The sequence below is a fragment of the Zingiber officinale genome, chromosome 7B, assembly GCF_018446385.1.
Source record: "Zingiber officinale cultivar Zhangliang chromosome 7B, Zo_v1.1, whole genome shotgun sequence".
In the NCBI taxonomy this organism is placed as follows: domain Eukaryota; kingdom Viridiplantae; phylum Streptophyta; class Magnoliopsida; order Zingiberales; family Zingiberaceae; genus Zingiber; species Zingiber officinale.
This window is the reverse complement of record NC_055999.1, coordinates 8,103,358-8,119,018: the sequence shown is the minus strand read 5'-3', so window position 1 is coordinate 8,119,018 and position 15,661 is coordinate 8,103,358. Positions and strand designations below refer to the sequence as shown.

At 40.2% G+C, this 15,661-nt stretch overlaps 2 protein-coding genes across 2 annotated transcripts; both read left to right on the top strand.

Moving 5' to 3' along the window:
• Positions 1-4,795: 4,795 nt before the first annotated feature.
• On the top strand, positions 4,796-6,216 carry LOC122005255 (AT-hook motif nuclear-localized protein 23-like). The gene has a single exon (XM_042560230.1). It carries the CDS (start codon positions 5,101-5,103, stop codon positions 5,968-5,970), a length of 870 nt encoding a protein of 289 aa, XP_042416164.1. The 5' UTR covers positions 4,796-5,100; the 3' UTR covers positions 5,971-6,216.
• A 2,198-nt stretch (positions 6,217-8,414) lies between these two features.
• Positions 8,415-10,507, top strand: LOC122005254 (ribulose bisphosphate carboxylase/oxygenase activase 2, chloroplastic-like). The gene is made up of 7 exons (XM_042560229.1): positions 8,415-8,572; positions 8,663-8,973; positions 9,041-9,146; positions 9,223-9,308; positions 9,379-9,851; positions 9,937-10,257; positions 10,344-10,507. Exons 1-6 carry the CDS (start codon positions 8,531-8,533, stop codon positions 10,230-10,232), a joined length of 1,314 nt encoding a protein of 437 aa, XP_042416163.1. The 5' UTR covers positions 8,415-8,530; the 3' UTR covers positions 10,233-10,257; positions 10,344-10,507.
• The last annotated feature ends 5,154 nt before the right edge of the window (positions 10,508-15,661 follow it).

Sequence of the window (15,661 nt, the reverse complement as noted above, 5' to 3'; positions counted from 1 at the left end):
TGATGATTTTTCTAGTGACAAGGTATTAATTATGCAACTAGAATTCAAATGGGTGCCCATTATATGTTTATCTGATAGCTAGAATTTCCTGTAGGCTTCCTTTCAGTTTATACAAAGATGGGATGACTGTCCATGTATTAGGATTGCAAAGCTTCAAGTTTCACCTCTTTTGCTCATACTCTGTCAATCATGGATATGCTGCATTTGGAGTGAAAGAAACAGTATCATCTTCAACCAATCACTGGATTTCAATTCGCAATCTCTGCAGGACATGCAGGTAGAAATGACAAGAAAAGGAATGCTACCGTCTAAAACCATTATTGTTACTTTTCCTTAACCGTTTTGTTGAATGCTTTTTGTTTGATATTAATTTTTAGCTCTTGCCAATGCTCTACGCACAAAAGACAAGTGTGTCTGTAAGCTACTTGGTGATCATGAGCACGAGATCAGCTAACAAAGTATAGTGCAGATGCATCAGTACTTGATGGTGCGTGGCATGGAGATGGGCACACACAGGCACAGCGACAGGAGCCGGATGATGATTCCCTGGCCCACGGACAAGTGCAAGAGATTATTCTAGCTACCGGCATAATTGTAGTGGATCCAACAAAGTGAGATATGCGACACATCTAGCGAGCAGGGCCCTTGCTTCCATCTTTCACGTGGAAGTGTTCCCTCCCATCTCTGCTGTTTGATTCAATGCAATTTAATCTCACGGCTTGTGCAGAGGCCTATATGTCGTTAACTCGACAGAAGTTTAGGAGCTTCGCAGTAAAAATACAAACATGCTATAAACGAAGGACGGTGTTCGTTCATAAACACAATGGGGTAAAAGTATGGAACTAGCTGTACGAGATTGATGGGGAAACAGAGTAATGAAATGAAAATCTTCTAGATCGTTGGCTCCGTGTTCCTTGTGTAGATACAGCAGCAGACAGTTGAGTGTGTGCGTAATTAAATTTGATGGCTGTTTCACGTTTAAGGCAGTACTTTAAATGCCTGGATGGCTACTTAATTATCTTTCTTTTTTTACTTTCAATTTTAAAATGTTGCTTTAACCGATATGATGAATATAATAGGATGAAACCCTCAACACAGATATGAAAGTCTCAAGAGACGTGATGGTCAAAGTTTAAGGGGTGTAGTAGTTAAAGTCCTGAAGGATATGACGATCAAATTTCCGAGGAACGTGGTGGTCGAAGTTCCAAGATGGTCAACTGGAGCGCCCTGGCATGATTCTTAGAAGCTTGGGCAAACATTTGTAAAAGGTCACTCAGAGTATCCCGAGTTGATTCTCCTAAAAAACTTTGAGCGAATGCTTCCCATGGTCCGTCGGGACTTTGTAACCAAGAAGATGAATTGAATTGGCAAAGGTTAATTCAACCACACAGATACTCAATGCTCCCGTGTATATTCGATCGGACTTGATCAGGACAAAAATCATGTCGAATATCATTAAGACCGTTGCAGAAACATCACTAGGGCCCATCAAGATTTGGAAGTCCTAAAAGACCCATCATTATAGAATAATAGTCAACAATTCATCGTCTCAATAATTCTAATAATGCTATGTGCAATCGTTGTTAGGGAATCATTATAAAAGGCTTTGTACAACCTGTACAGTGGAGGTTTTGATCCTCTATGTACAAATTTGATTGGTGCAATTGAAGAAAGAAAGTAGATTGTCAGTGTAATTGATCTTATTTTAGTAATGTGTCTCGTTATTTGTGCTAAGGGAACACAATATCATATATATTTGGGGTCTCTTCTTCTCATGTAGATATATTCTCCTATCGCTCCTCATTGTTTTGCATCATTGTTATTGTATCATTGTTGTTAAGTCTCCCTATTTGACTTGAATGTCGGAGTGGTTATGCCGAGATCATCTCCCTAGCATGTCTATTGACATTTTCCTTTTACTTTGTCCTTTTTGATATGGCAGACTTGCTCACAACTTTGAACTCCCTCCTAAAGTCTTCTTATAGTCAACAAATAAGTCATCTTATCGATGATCCATCTTCACCGACTCCAAACATTAGAGCTGTCAGACAGGCCAACTCGTGGCGGGGCGGGGCGGGTCAACCCGCCAACTTGGCGGGGCGGGTCAACCCGCCAACTTGGCGGGTTGGGAAATTTCCAACTCAACCCATTCTAAGGCGGGTTGCGGGTTTGGCGGGGCAATCCGCGAGCCCCCATCAAAATTTTTTTAAAAAAATAAAAAATATTTCATATCTTCAACATTTTACTTCGAAAAAGTTTTCTACAATTACATGTATATATAAACATGTATTTTAAATATAAATGAACACAAACAAATATTTATGTTGGATGAAAAGTACTATTTTTATTTCAAAATTATAACAACGAAAGATAATAAATTGACCTAAAACTTAGCTTACATGTGTTTTTCAACCCGCGGGCTAACTCAAGCCCGCGCAGGTCGCGTGCCTAGGCGGATCGGCCCATGACAAACTTGGGTTGATAAAATTCCAACCTAACCCGCTTAAATTATTTGGTGGGGTGGGCCAACCCGACGTGCCCAACCCAAATAGACGACTCTACCAAACATAGACAAATACACTCTTTCACTTCCAATTCTGAAAAAAAAATGGCAATTGATACACTTTTTCTAAAGATCAGATTATAATTATAATGAAAATTCCATATAAATTCCTCTAGCTCTTCTTATAAAAAATGTATTACTAGCCTAGATTACAAGCTGATTCATAGTTGCAAGAGACTGGCATTCATAGTTGCATGGACTTGTTATATTTATCAGAAGATAGATTTATTATAATAGAATAGAGATTAATTTTCAATAGACACATGTTCTCAGAAAAAAATTTCTCTCATCCTTTAATTATTTAATGGTTGATTATAAACTGATCTCATAATTTATATCTCTTCACACATAATCTTTAATAACTATTGTTTCAAATATATGGTAAAGCCTTCCTCTAGTTATTGAAACTTACACATTTCCTGTCAAAATTATTTTCCTAGATAGTGGGCAAAGTTTGTTTTATTAATTAATTAATGAATTAATATTAATTTATATAATTACCTAACTTAGTTGAATTTTGTTTTAAATTGCAAATCTTAGGAATAAGAAGAATTAAATCTTTTGAAAAATGAATATGTTGGTGGCAAAAGGTCATAGCAACAACCCATCCCATGAAACGACTGTCGTCCTGCGGGAAAAAAAAAGAGAATATGTTGATAATTATATAAGGCAAATGATGATAATTAAATATCATATTAAATAATACAATAAGAAGGGGAGTTTTTACCTATGGAATAAAATTGTTACAATGTGATATTATATTATGCTAATTAATTAATCGATCATAATACGTACATTACCTCAATTTCCACACTATTATATCTAATATAGGATGAAATGTAAAGATTCATAAAGTTGACGATGTATAGAAAGACTTTATAATTGTAACTAGATTGATGCGATCTAGTGGTTGCTTTCACGCCAAGAAAAGAATATACAAGATGTACGACCGCCTTAATCTCATGCATGATCCCTTTCTTTCTTTTACTTTAATTGCTCTAGATGTCTAATCGTCGCCTAGCCCTTCTTTATGGTTTTCCTCCCATCTCAAAGATTTAGCCTTCTACGTAGTCTTTATCTTTTTTTATTAACTATTTATATATATTTGTTCTATTTGTTTTGTGTATTTATTTTTAAATATATATATACTGAAGTAAAATATAATATCATTCAATTCAAACGGTTGTATCATCAGTCGATCCTATCATAAGAGCTCTTATCTTTGCCCATAATGCCTATCTACATTGAAATTTTGAACTGCTTTGGAATATGATGTCTGGCTTATAAATTATTATCTAAATAAATGATAGCTATATATATCGACTTTTGAGATGGAATTAATTATTTTACTACAAAGATATACTTCTCAGGAAGATAAATAAATACTCTTTACTTGCACTAGGAGTCAAAAGAGTACTGATTATTGAGAAAGGGTAGTTATATGACAAATATAATCTTCCAATATCAAGGTTGTCTTTGCACTGTCTAGGCCATAATTGATTCAGCTATCTATACTTGTCACTATCTATCTCTCCAATTGGCATTTTATTTAATTTCCCTTCTCTTCTCTTGTAATTTTTTTCTATTATTGATTCACCTGACCTTCTCTCCAATTGACACTTATTTATCATGTCTTAAAGAAGGCTGCCAAAGTTTTCAAACAAGAGTGGCTGGACATGCTAGTGATAGTAGTGAAGGGCTTCACTGTGACTCTGAGAGGGGCCACCGAAGGGAAGCCTCCATCGGGGATCGGCCGGGCGTAGCTATGTGTGTGTGCGGGGTCAAAAAAGGTCTAGTTATAAATTCTAAAATTTTCTTGACCTTTTCACAACTATAAAGAAAGTGTTTTTAACAATTAAAATCTCACTTGATAATTAATTAATAGATGATATGATAAATAATTATTTGATATTATATATTAAGCTAGATGAGTTAATAATGAGGTTATTATTCAATATTTTTAAATTATGAAATCTGATATTATACATAATATTATTATTGAAAAAAATCCTGACTACTCTATCTCCTATTAGAAATTCAAATGGGGTTTTCTGATTTACAAATGGGTGTTAAAAATATTTAAGTGACAGATAAATTTTTTTTTCATGAGATGAGAACGATCATTCAAATTTAATATTATCTGACTTAATTAATTACTTTATTATTATTTTTTTTCATGGAAGGGAATCATAAAGCACGGCTACGACTGTTCTACACAGTAAGTGAAGATGGGAGCTAGAATTGAATTAGGGTTTCCAGTTGATTGTGACATTGCGCGCAGCACAAGATAAACCAACTTCACGAGGTCTAGTGACACGCTGCATCATGTCAACTCCCAACGACAAGACAGGGAAGCAAATAATGGATCTAATCTCTTCTCCAATATTATTGCAGCAGCTTTAATTAATTCTCTCCTTCTCATCTCTCTCCATCTTCTTCTCTTTTTCTTCTTCGTTTTCAGTATTTGCTCTTGTTTTAGAGATCAGATCAAGAGGATCGATCTACTGGCGAACAGGTGGTGGGCAGGGAGCGTGGCGATGGCCGGGGTCGACCCTGCCGCCGTCGCCACCTCCTCCCTCTCTCCCTCTCGCCACCTCCACAACCCCAATCTTGACGCCGATCACAGCTCCCCCACCACAAATAACGAGGCCAGCGCTGACAACGAGCAGTCGGCAGGCGGCCTCGAAGCAGGCAGCGACAGCGGAGGCAGAGGGGGAGGCCGCCGCCCCCGCGGCCGCCCCGCTGGGTCCAAGAACAAGCCCAAGCCGCCGGTCGTCATCACCCGCGATAGCCCCAACGCGATGCGCTCCCACGTGCTCGAAATCGCCGCCGGCGCAGACGTCATGCACGCCCTCGCCTGCTTCGCCCGCCGCAGGCAGCGTGGCGTCTCCGTCCTCAGCGGCAGTGGCGCGGTCGCCAACGTCACTCTCCGCCAGCCCGAGGGCGACGGCACCGTCGTCGCGCTCCGCGGCCGCTTCGACATCCTCTCCCTCTCGGGTTCCTTCCTCCCCGCTCCCTCGCCACCGGGCGCCACCGGGCTTGCCGTGTGCCTCGCCTGCGGACAGGGGCAGGTCGTGGGGGGAACCGTCGTCGGCGAGTTGGTGGCCGCCGGGTCTGTGATGGTCATAGCCGCCACCTTCACTAACGCCACCTACGAGCGGCTCCCGCTGGGCGACGATGAGCTCGAGGCGACTGCTGTCGACGCAGGGGGCGTCGACGGCAGCGCGCTGCCGCAGCCACCTCATGGTGGACTGACGGCCGTAGATCCACCGCCCTCGTCTGCACCGCACTTCAACCTGCCGCTGAATCTGCTGTCCAGCAGTAGTCCGATCGCACACGAAGTTTTCGCCGGCAACCCACCGGCGTGGGTTTCCGCAGCAGCTTCTCGGCCACCGCCCTATTGCTGATGCTACAACAACTTGACACACATCCTTCTCTACTCCTCGCATACAAGCTTTTGATTCGTGCAGTACAAACTGTTGGATTTAGCTTCTTGTCATATTTTAAATCAATTAATGCAACCAACTTAGTGCATGCATGTTGTTTTAACACAAAAAGTTTGCAGCATGCATATAATTTGTAATCTTAAACATCAAGTACGTTTTGTGCTGTTTCTTAGCTAAAATTTTCATCTTTTCTTTGTTCCTCTATAATACTTCAACTATAAATTAAAGCATGCATCTACAGATATTATGTTATTATATTCTCCAAACTTCAATCTCAAGAAGGGAAAATTTTTAATTTGTACCTAAAATAATTGGATTGGACCTCTCATGGCTAGAGGAAAAAAAGATAAATAGCCTATTAGGTAATGGCACCATAATAATAGTGAATGGTAGGTTGAAGGTTGAAAATTACAAACCCACATAAACTTGATCTTGTCTCTTTTCACATCCCAAAATTATATATTTTGGATTGTCGGTCGAAATAGTACTCTTCAATTCAGTGTATGTAATGACATGAGATTGGGATTGATTCTGCAACTTTGTTTAGTAGTTTTAGTAGTTTTGGCTTTATACCTCTGGATGATTAGCTATAAATAATTTAAGACACGGAAAGATTAATTAACTGCAACCTCTAAATTATCCTCACAAATAACAAATTAAAGCAGCTTTCCCGAATTTCTGGGAAAGCAACTCGTTTGAGATTATTTTTTTCTAATATACCAAAAAACAGAAGGTGATGTTTACCTGCCAACTATGATTATTTTGATGACTATTTTATTAATAATGGAACAATTAAGGTGATGCCTGCCACATTAGCAGTCCCTCACAATCGTCCTACATCATTATTATTGAAAGAGAGCTTAATGAAATTCTCAATCAATTTTCGACACCTGATCACTATCATCATTATCTCATGTACTAACCAATTGTTCCAGTCCTAAGATCAATGGTGAGCTCCTAATTTTGTAAAAGACGAAATCCATCATACTGTTAATCCTCCAGCCTTGGGATCAATGCTTACCTCTCAATTTTGTAAAAGGTGAAATCAACCATCCTATCGGTCCCTTAGCCCTAGGATCCAATGCTTACCTCCCAATTTTGTAAAAGGTGAAATCCATCACCCTGTCAACCTCCCATGACTCCCCCCACATTATTGGGAGAGAGGAAATCAAGAAATCAAAGTTAGTCATCATATGAGAGTGTAATTTCTCAATTTTTACCGAGATTCGATCCTTACTCCATTCTATAATCAATTTGACTATACCGTGGGAAGTACTCTCCCGCCAACGCATCCCTAGGTCAACACGGAGGAGGTAAATCATAGATGACTACTAGCTATTAGTGTAGGTGGCCAAGGTATAGGAAAAAGCTTATTCGGACGTGTCAAGTTTCGACTCTAAAATTTTATATAACAATACTCCATATCTTAATCACTACATCACTTTGAGGGACTCAATACTTACCTGCCAATGCAACTATGTATAATGAATCTCCATTAGATTAATTTAGTTATTTCTGTTAACCAATTTGTGTAAATTCCTCCCAAATATCACTTGATATATCGTCTGCTTTTGAAAGTGTAAATTAGTAAAATATGTTTTTTTTTACCATTACGACAATCCAGAGTGAGTCTCAGAGCATATATCTTAAGTTTTAGATGTAAAATATGAGACAGGTTCGTTCAATAATTTTTGCTCATAATTGCTTAATGATATTTCCTCAACTCTTAACATAAAAATTAAGAGCAGATTAAAACTCCTCATATGTCAATATGAACGATGTAGATTTATCAATAAGTTATGCTTCCAAACTGTTTAATGATCCGTACTTCACAAACTAATATAAGATTCAGAATTCCACTGTTCAAAGAACGCACATTAAATTCCGGATAAGTTTTATAATACAACTAAGTTCATATAATAGTTCGACAAATAAGAGAAAAATTTTAAATAATTTTGTTAAATAGATTTTATTTTCTCTATAAAATATTACAATATTTTTTATTTTTCTAAAATAATAATTTTTTAGCTTGAAAAAAATAAATGGAAAGGAAATAAATTTTAAAGGTTAACGATAATCTAGATGCGGTAGTTGAGTTTGTAACTATCTTTTTTTCTCAATAAATAAAAATGCCCCAACAGTTTTCACAAACACAAAGTCCACAGTGTTCTCGATTTCTCCTAATTTTATCTGTTGAACACCTCCAAAATCAACAACAGCTACAACTAGTGGCGAGCAAGCCACGCGCTCTCACCACCACACTTCCACTACTTTCCCCCTGCAGCGACTCTACCGGCGTCCAATCTGAACGCAATTCATGCACAACACTCGCCATTAACTCAACCAGCGCCGTTGAGTCCTCACCCGCCGCCATCCGAAATCTGTGGCGCTCAGAATCTATGGAAGATGATCCACAAAATCCATCTCAAAACGCAGCTACGAGTCGATAAATTGGCCTCCATTTCCCAACACTCGGGCAATCTGGTGGTTCTGCTTCGACTTATCCTGTTGTCTATCAGAGATGGCGGTCGTGTCCACTCTTGGAGTCGTGAACATAGTACCGGTACTCTCTCTTTCTTCTTCCATAATCGAAGTATGAATTTGATCAGTTATTCAGAGTTTGATCGAATTGAGTGTGTGTGTTTTGGGGCAGTTGAGTCGAGCTGGCTCCGGCGGTCAGGTACCGACCACCTCCTTCTTCGGCAGCAGCCTAAAGAAGGCCAATCTAACGGTTCCTCAACGGAAATCCTCCGCCAGCTTCAAAGTGCTCGCTGCAGACCTCGATGAGTCGAAGCAGACCTCCAAAGACCGGTGGGCTCACCTAGGCACTGACATCTCCGACGACCAGCAGGACATCACCCGGGGCAAAGGCCTGGTCGACTCGCTCTTCCAGGCTCCCATGGGCGACGGCACTCACATTCCCGTCATGACCTCTTATGAATACATCAGCCAGGGCCTCCGCACGTAATTAGAAACAAATTTGATCAATGATTTCTTCGTTGTCACTCAATTGTTTGTTGGTTTGCTTCAGGTACAACTTGGACAACACCAAGGATGGCTTCTACATTGCCCCTGCTTTCATGGACAAGCTGGTGGTGCACATCACCAAGAACTTCATGAACCTCCCAAACATTAAGGTAACCGATTGACTACTTGATTCGATCAAGAATCTGGTTTTGGCCGTTTTCCTAATTAATTAAGGCGCGTTCTTAGGTTCCCCTCATTTTGGGTATCTGGGGAGGCAAAGGGCAGGGGAAGTCCTTCCAGTGTGAGCTTGTGTTTGCCAAGATGGGCATCAAGTGAGCTTTGCTCTTTTCTTATCTGATTAGATAATTTTATGGGCTGAAATTATTTCTGGTTCCCCTGCAGCCCGATCATGATGAGCGCAGGAGAGCTGGAGAGCGGTAACGCCGGCGAACCGGCTAAGCTGATAAGGCAGCGGTACCGTGAGGCCGCTGACCTCATCAAGAAGGGGAAGATGTGCTGCCTCTTCATCAACGATCTCGACGCTGGCGCGGGCCGGCTCGGAGGCACCACTCAGTACACCGTCAACAACCAGATGGTGAACGCCACCCTGATGAACATCGCCGACAACCCCACCAACGTGCAGCTCCCTGGCATGTACAACAAGCAGGAGAATCCCCGCGTGCCCATCATCGTGACGGGCAACGACTTCTCCACACTCTACGCGCCCCTGATTCGCGACGGGCGTATGGAGAAGTTCTACTGGGCGCCGACGAGGGAGGACCGCATAGGTGTCTGCATTGGCATCTTCCGAACCGACAACGTGCCCCAGGAGGACATCGTCAAGCTCGTCGACACCTTCCCCGGCCAGTCCATTGGTAAGATTCGCCAATTAAATCATCAGTTATGCTGCGGTTTGCTCGAAGGAAGGACAATCTCGACTAAATCTCAAAAACATCGTAGACTTCTTCGGGGCTCTCCGAGCGAGAGTGTACGACGACGAGGTGCGGAAGTGGATCGCGAATATCGGCGTGGACAAGGTGGGGAAGAAGCTGGTGAACTCGCTGGAGGGACCGCCCACGTTCGAGCAGCCGCCGATGTCCCTGGACAAGCTGATGGAGTACGGGAAGATGCTCGTGCAGGAACAGGAGAACGTGAAGCGGGTGCAACTGGCCGACAAGTACTTGAGCGAGGCTGCTCTCGGCGACGCCAACGCCGACGCCATCGACACCGGCAGCTTCTTTGCTTCCGCCACTTGAGTTTCACAACTCGTGGCGGAAGAAGGTTAGTTGCATAAAATCTTTGTCTTTATACTGATTATTATTCTCTCATAATGATACAAAATAAGCTGGATTATGGAATTGTTGCAGGGGAATTAGAAGTCAAAGCCACCTGCATGAAGACAAATTACAAGTGCCCTTTATATTTATTCAGACTTTTTTCCCTTTTTTTTTAAGCTGTGGAAGGGTTTAATATCATTGTCTTCAGTTTTTCCTTTTTTGTTAGACCAAAAAAAAGTTAGAAATTTCTATCACTCTGACTGATATTCAATACAGAGTTTCTGAGCTCTCAAAATATTATAATAGGTCAAATTGAGTTATTAGAAGTTCTTTGCAGACACAAGGACTTGATTAGTTCAGCGCCAACTAAGAGCGTTCTGAGTTCACAGAAGAGGACTTTGTTTTAGCTACGAACTACGATGACTTGTTTGCCCTATTTTTTGGTAATTTTTTTCGCAATATTTAGGGGCATTTGAACTCAGGACTTTGTAATATAATTGTTATTAGCTGCGAATTTAATTAACATGGTCGCTAACAATAAATTTAGCTACGACCACTAATTTATAGCTAATATTCCGTCACTAATAAACAAAGTTAATACATGGAAACAAAGTAGGCAAAGTTATATTTATTGGTCCGTTTTATTTTTGCTGCGACCAAACTAAACCACAAACTCCATCATATCCTCAAGCAATCCTGCTTGCTTCATGAAGATCCAGTTTGCTTCATGAAGGATAATCGCATCTACCGTAACTTGTCACAGTGAGGGGTGAACCAAGCATCAGAATCAAGAAAAGAGAGGTCGAACAAATTTGTCAAATTAATTAATCAGCAATTTTAATCAATGAATTGACTTACTGGGGTCGTCGTGGACGATGCGGCCGGTACCATTGAAGTAGCAGTTGATGTTTGCGACGTCGACGACGTAGAACTAGGCATTCATGGCATAGGATGTCTGCTTGAAGACACCCGTGGAGTAGCACAGGCCGTCTACATATATCGTGCTGCAATTCGCTATGTCGCCCCCGCAGGCAAACTGGATGTTCACCTGAAGTTTCTCTGTTGTCGCTCCTGGATTGGCCACGCACTACGACCCTACACCTGACGAGATCGTCACAATGCTACCTGTCATATTTATTAATTTGCTCATCGATTAAATAAATCTTATGACACGACATAAAGTTCAAAATATGGGAAAGGATATTCTAAATGATTTCAATTTTGATCAAATAATCAAATGACAATTATTTATTTGGTGACATGAGTTTACGTTTATGAGAGAGAATCTCACCCAATCATTCGTTAGGCACGGGAGGAGGAAGAAAGAAAAAAAAAAAGTAGACTTGTAGCCTTCCTCATCCGTCATTGTTGATGGATTTGAGAGGCTCGAAGAAGGTTTATATAGTGTTATTTGGAGTGGGAGGAAATAAGAAAGATAAATAATTAAGAAAAGAAAGTGTCCAAGCAAAAAATATTCGCCCGGTCAAAATTAAAAAGTACTAATTATAATTAATCTTAAATTTAATTTATAACCGAATGATGCAAATAATAATTATACATTAATATTTAAATAAATTTTTGATTGAGTCCTGCCCCTAAGGACATCTCCATAGTAAACCTAAAAAATTAAGTTTATTTTTCCCACATCGAAAGTTATAAATCTATTTAGGCCATCACAATGATAAATCTAAAAAGTAAGTTTATTAGGGCACCTGTAATAGGAGTTTATAACACGAATTTTATACTATAAACCTTCTATTATAAACCCTACCTCCACTATATATATATATATATATATTTTTGATATGTTGGGCGACGCTTTATGTGCGATCGTGAGCGACGTACAGACGTGGTGTTGGATTTCCCTACAAATAAAATATTCCTTTTATTCTCTCTCCCCTTCGGACCTTTGGTCAAAACTTCAGCGGCGGAAATTACCCAAATTAAAATCTCCCTGCCCGCTCTCTCTCCCCCTCGCTCCCGCCGTCTCCCTCGCCGCTCGCTCTCTCTCCCTCGCTCCCTCTGTCTCCAGTGTCCGGCGTCCGACCGACCTCGCGCTCCCTCCAGGAAAGTTTAATATTAAAATCTCCCTCGCTGCTCGCTCTCCCCCTCGCTCGCTCCCTCCTTCAACGTCCTTTGTCGAAACTCGTCCCTCGTCCCTCGCGCTCCCGACGGGAAGGTTTCTCCGACGTCTTTAATCGCATAGCTGCTGTGAGATCCTACCACCTCACTCCATTTTAATTTGTTAATCCACACCGCTATAGCCTACAAAAATTGGTCTATCATAATAGCTGAAATAATTGTATAAAGATGCACCGCGCCTTTGCTTCGCTTCTAAACGTTGCATCAACTACTTCATAGGAAACCATCCTTGTAGCAGCTCATCTTGGATTGGTCGTTGTAGAAGGTCAAAAGGAATTATGCTACGACGTGGAAGGTCGACGGCTGCAACAACCGCCTGCTCTACGTTGGACCTTCCTTTGCTACGACAAGGTATAGCAGCTACATGGAGAGGTAGCTGCTACAACGTGTAGCAGTTAACTCTCCGTGTAGCTGCGACACCTTGTAGCAGCTAACTTAGTAAGTCATGTTTCTAACAACCCTATTTTCTAGCAGAGATTAACCCAGTAGCCATAGTTTTCATATTGTGTATATCAACTTGATTCAAAAATCATTTTTGCTCAGTCTTACAGTGCCATGCTTTGCTTTGCTGCTACAGATTGATTGTAGCCGTATATATATTTGCTTTAAAATTATTTTAAATTATTTATGCTGCTGCAGCGCCCTTGGTTTGCTTTGCTGGTATACGTTGAAACAGCTACCTCGACTAATAACTTGCTACATTTGTTTGTAGTTGTATATCATCTTGCTTAAAAAATGATAAAAAAGTTATTTGCGATGCTGCAGCGCCTTTGCTTTGGTTTGCTACCACGCGTTGTAGCAGCTAATTCGACCAATAACTGCTACACATTGTAGCAGTTACCTCTATATGTAGCTGCCACAACTTGTTGCAGCTAGATCGGTAAGTCCTTTTTTTAGTAGCCGTATTTTTGTAAAAAAATTAACCCTAAAAATATTTAATTGTCATCTCCCTATTTAAACTTGCTAAAAAATGATTATAAATTATTTCCGCTGTTGCAGCGCCTTTGCTTTGGTTTGCTGCGATGCGTTGTAGCAGCTGCTTCGACTACTACACCTTGTAGCATCTACCTCTACATGTAGCTGCCAAAACCTGTGGCAGCTAAATCCATAAGTCCTCTTTTTAGTAGTCATATCTTTGTTCAAATATTATCAACTTGCAAATAAAATGATTTAAAATAATTTCCGTTGCTGTAGCGCGTTCGGTTTGCTTTGCTGCTACACGTTGAGGAAGCTACTTCGACTAATAACTGCTACAACTTGTAGAAGTTACCTTTACATGTAGCTGCAACAAGCTGTGGTAGCTAAATCCGTAAGTCCTTTTTTTAGTAGCCATATTTTTGTACAAAGATTATCAACTTGCAAAAAAAAAAAATTAAAATTATTTTCGCTGCCTGAGCGCCTTTGGTTTGTTTTGCTGCTACACGTTGAAGAAGCTATTTCGACTAATGACTGCTACACCTTGTAGCAGCTACTTCTACATGTAGCTGCAACAACCTGTGGCAGTTAACTCAGGAGATTAGCTGCTACAACGATCTAACAACTCTTTCTTCGTTTACGCTCCAACAAGATGTTATTCTGTATTTTCAACCAATAATATTTCATAGCAATATCTAGTTTTTATTAAGATCAATTAAATGTGGTTCAACACGTGGTAGAAGCAACTGCAGCACGTTGAAAAAGTTAGTCTTCAGAAGCTGCTACACATTGTAGCAGTGTGACTGTCCAAATAGCCTTTTCTACCCAAATACCTTTTTTCAATTATTGTGATAATATCTATACTGTGCAATTACATTTTTACCCTCATAGGCCAAAGTTTTAACCACTAAACTCGCCGTGTGATAAATATTTCGAAGGAATTTTTTTGATAGTACATCGGTGCCCCACGGAGTGTTCATCAGTCAACCTCACCGCGATGACTTGTTTCTCATCCAAAGCTTCGCCTCCATCATGAGTATTGTCTTAGGGTTTATCATTCAAAGCTTCACCTACTTTGATAGTTTGAATTTTTAGGGTTTTGATCCGTCTCCTAGCTGCTACAATGGGGTTTAATGTTTTTAGATCACTATTCAATGAGGGTTTACTTTGAGGGAACCAAGAGGTTAAAAAAAATATTTATCTTTGCTGTCGCAGCTCCTGTCGTTGAACTGCTACAAAATGATAGAACGTGGTTAAACCCTACAGTGTCGATTGGCTTCTCACTATTATAGCAGCTACTTGACACTAACTGCTACAACATGTAGAGTATTCATGTTTAGCAGCAACAAGTCACAATGAACTACATAGGAGAAATTATAGACATTGTAATGTATTAGATTATGGTTTAAAAATAAGAGTGTCAGGTATCATAGTATGGGTGAAAATCAATTGCATTGCAGTGAACGCAACTGAGTATCATTAAGATCTTATGTATTTTTTGGTATACAGAACTAAATGGTGAGCCAAATAACTACTGCTTCCCGTGCATATCACAAGAAAGTATACTGGAAAAGTAACTACCCTCACTTCAAGGGGTTTATATCATCACTCCACATAACCGACCGGTAGATGGAGATGATCAATGGAAGCCCATTTGCTTGGGCAGTAGCCATGACTGAAATTGCAAATATTCGAAGCCTAATCCAAAATATGTTTGCCAATTGGGATGTTCAAGCCAGGTGCTTCATCTTTCAAAATAAGGAGGTTAGCTTCACTAGGAAAGACGTTTCATTGATTCTTGGACTCCCAGACCAAGGCGCTAAAGTTAATTTGCAACAACATGCAACCACCATCCCACTATTTCTTTAACACTTCCATAATGTGGAGTGTACACAGAAGGAGCTAGAGAACAAGATGGTCACCCTCAGTAAACAACCTCCAACTGTTGAATCCGATACTCTCTTTTGCCAATTGTTAATATTGTATTTCTTTGTTACTGTTTTATTTACTACTACTAGCAGTATATCTAGATTACCAATACAATCACTAATAGATTGTGTAGATGATTTTGCCAATTTAGGTAGCTATAATTGGTGTAAGGCTGTATATGACTATATCAGCCCGCAGCTGGGGGCCATTGGTCCGATGCTTTCACATAAGCCAAAACCAGAGGGCCTTGCGGGAAATCAAGCTCCCATGCTCAGAGGGTTCGCACATCTCCTTGCTGTAAGTCCCTAAATATAATGATAGTCTCATAAGATTTATTCAGAGAGTATCATATTTAAACAATTTTTATTGTATTGCAGATCTAGATGTGTGAACATGTCAGAATAATGGATCCTTACAGACAG

Coding starts and splice junctions, on each gene's coding strand:
- LOC122005255 (XM_042560230.1), top strand. CDS start 5,101: ATGGCCGGGGTCGACCCTGCCGCCGTCGCCACCTCCTCCCTCTCTCCC.
- LOC122005254 (XM_042560229.1), top strand. CDS start 8,531: ATGGCGGTCGTGTCCACTCTTGGAGTCGTGAACATAGTACCG. Junction 9,147..9,222: donor TGAACCTCCCAAACATTAAG/GTAACCGATTGA, acceptor GCGCGTTCTTAG/GTTCCCCTCATTTTGGGTAT. Junction 9,852..9,936: donor CTTCCCCGGCCAGTCCATTG/GTAAGATTCGCC, acceptor AAAACATCGTAG/ACTTCTTCGGGGCTCTCCGA.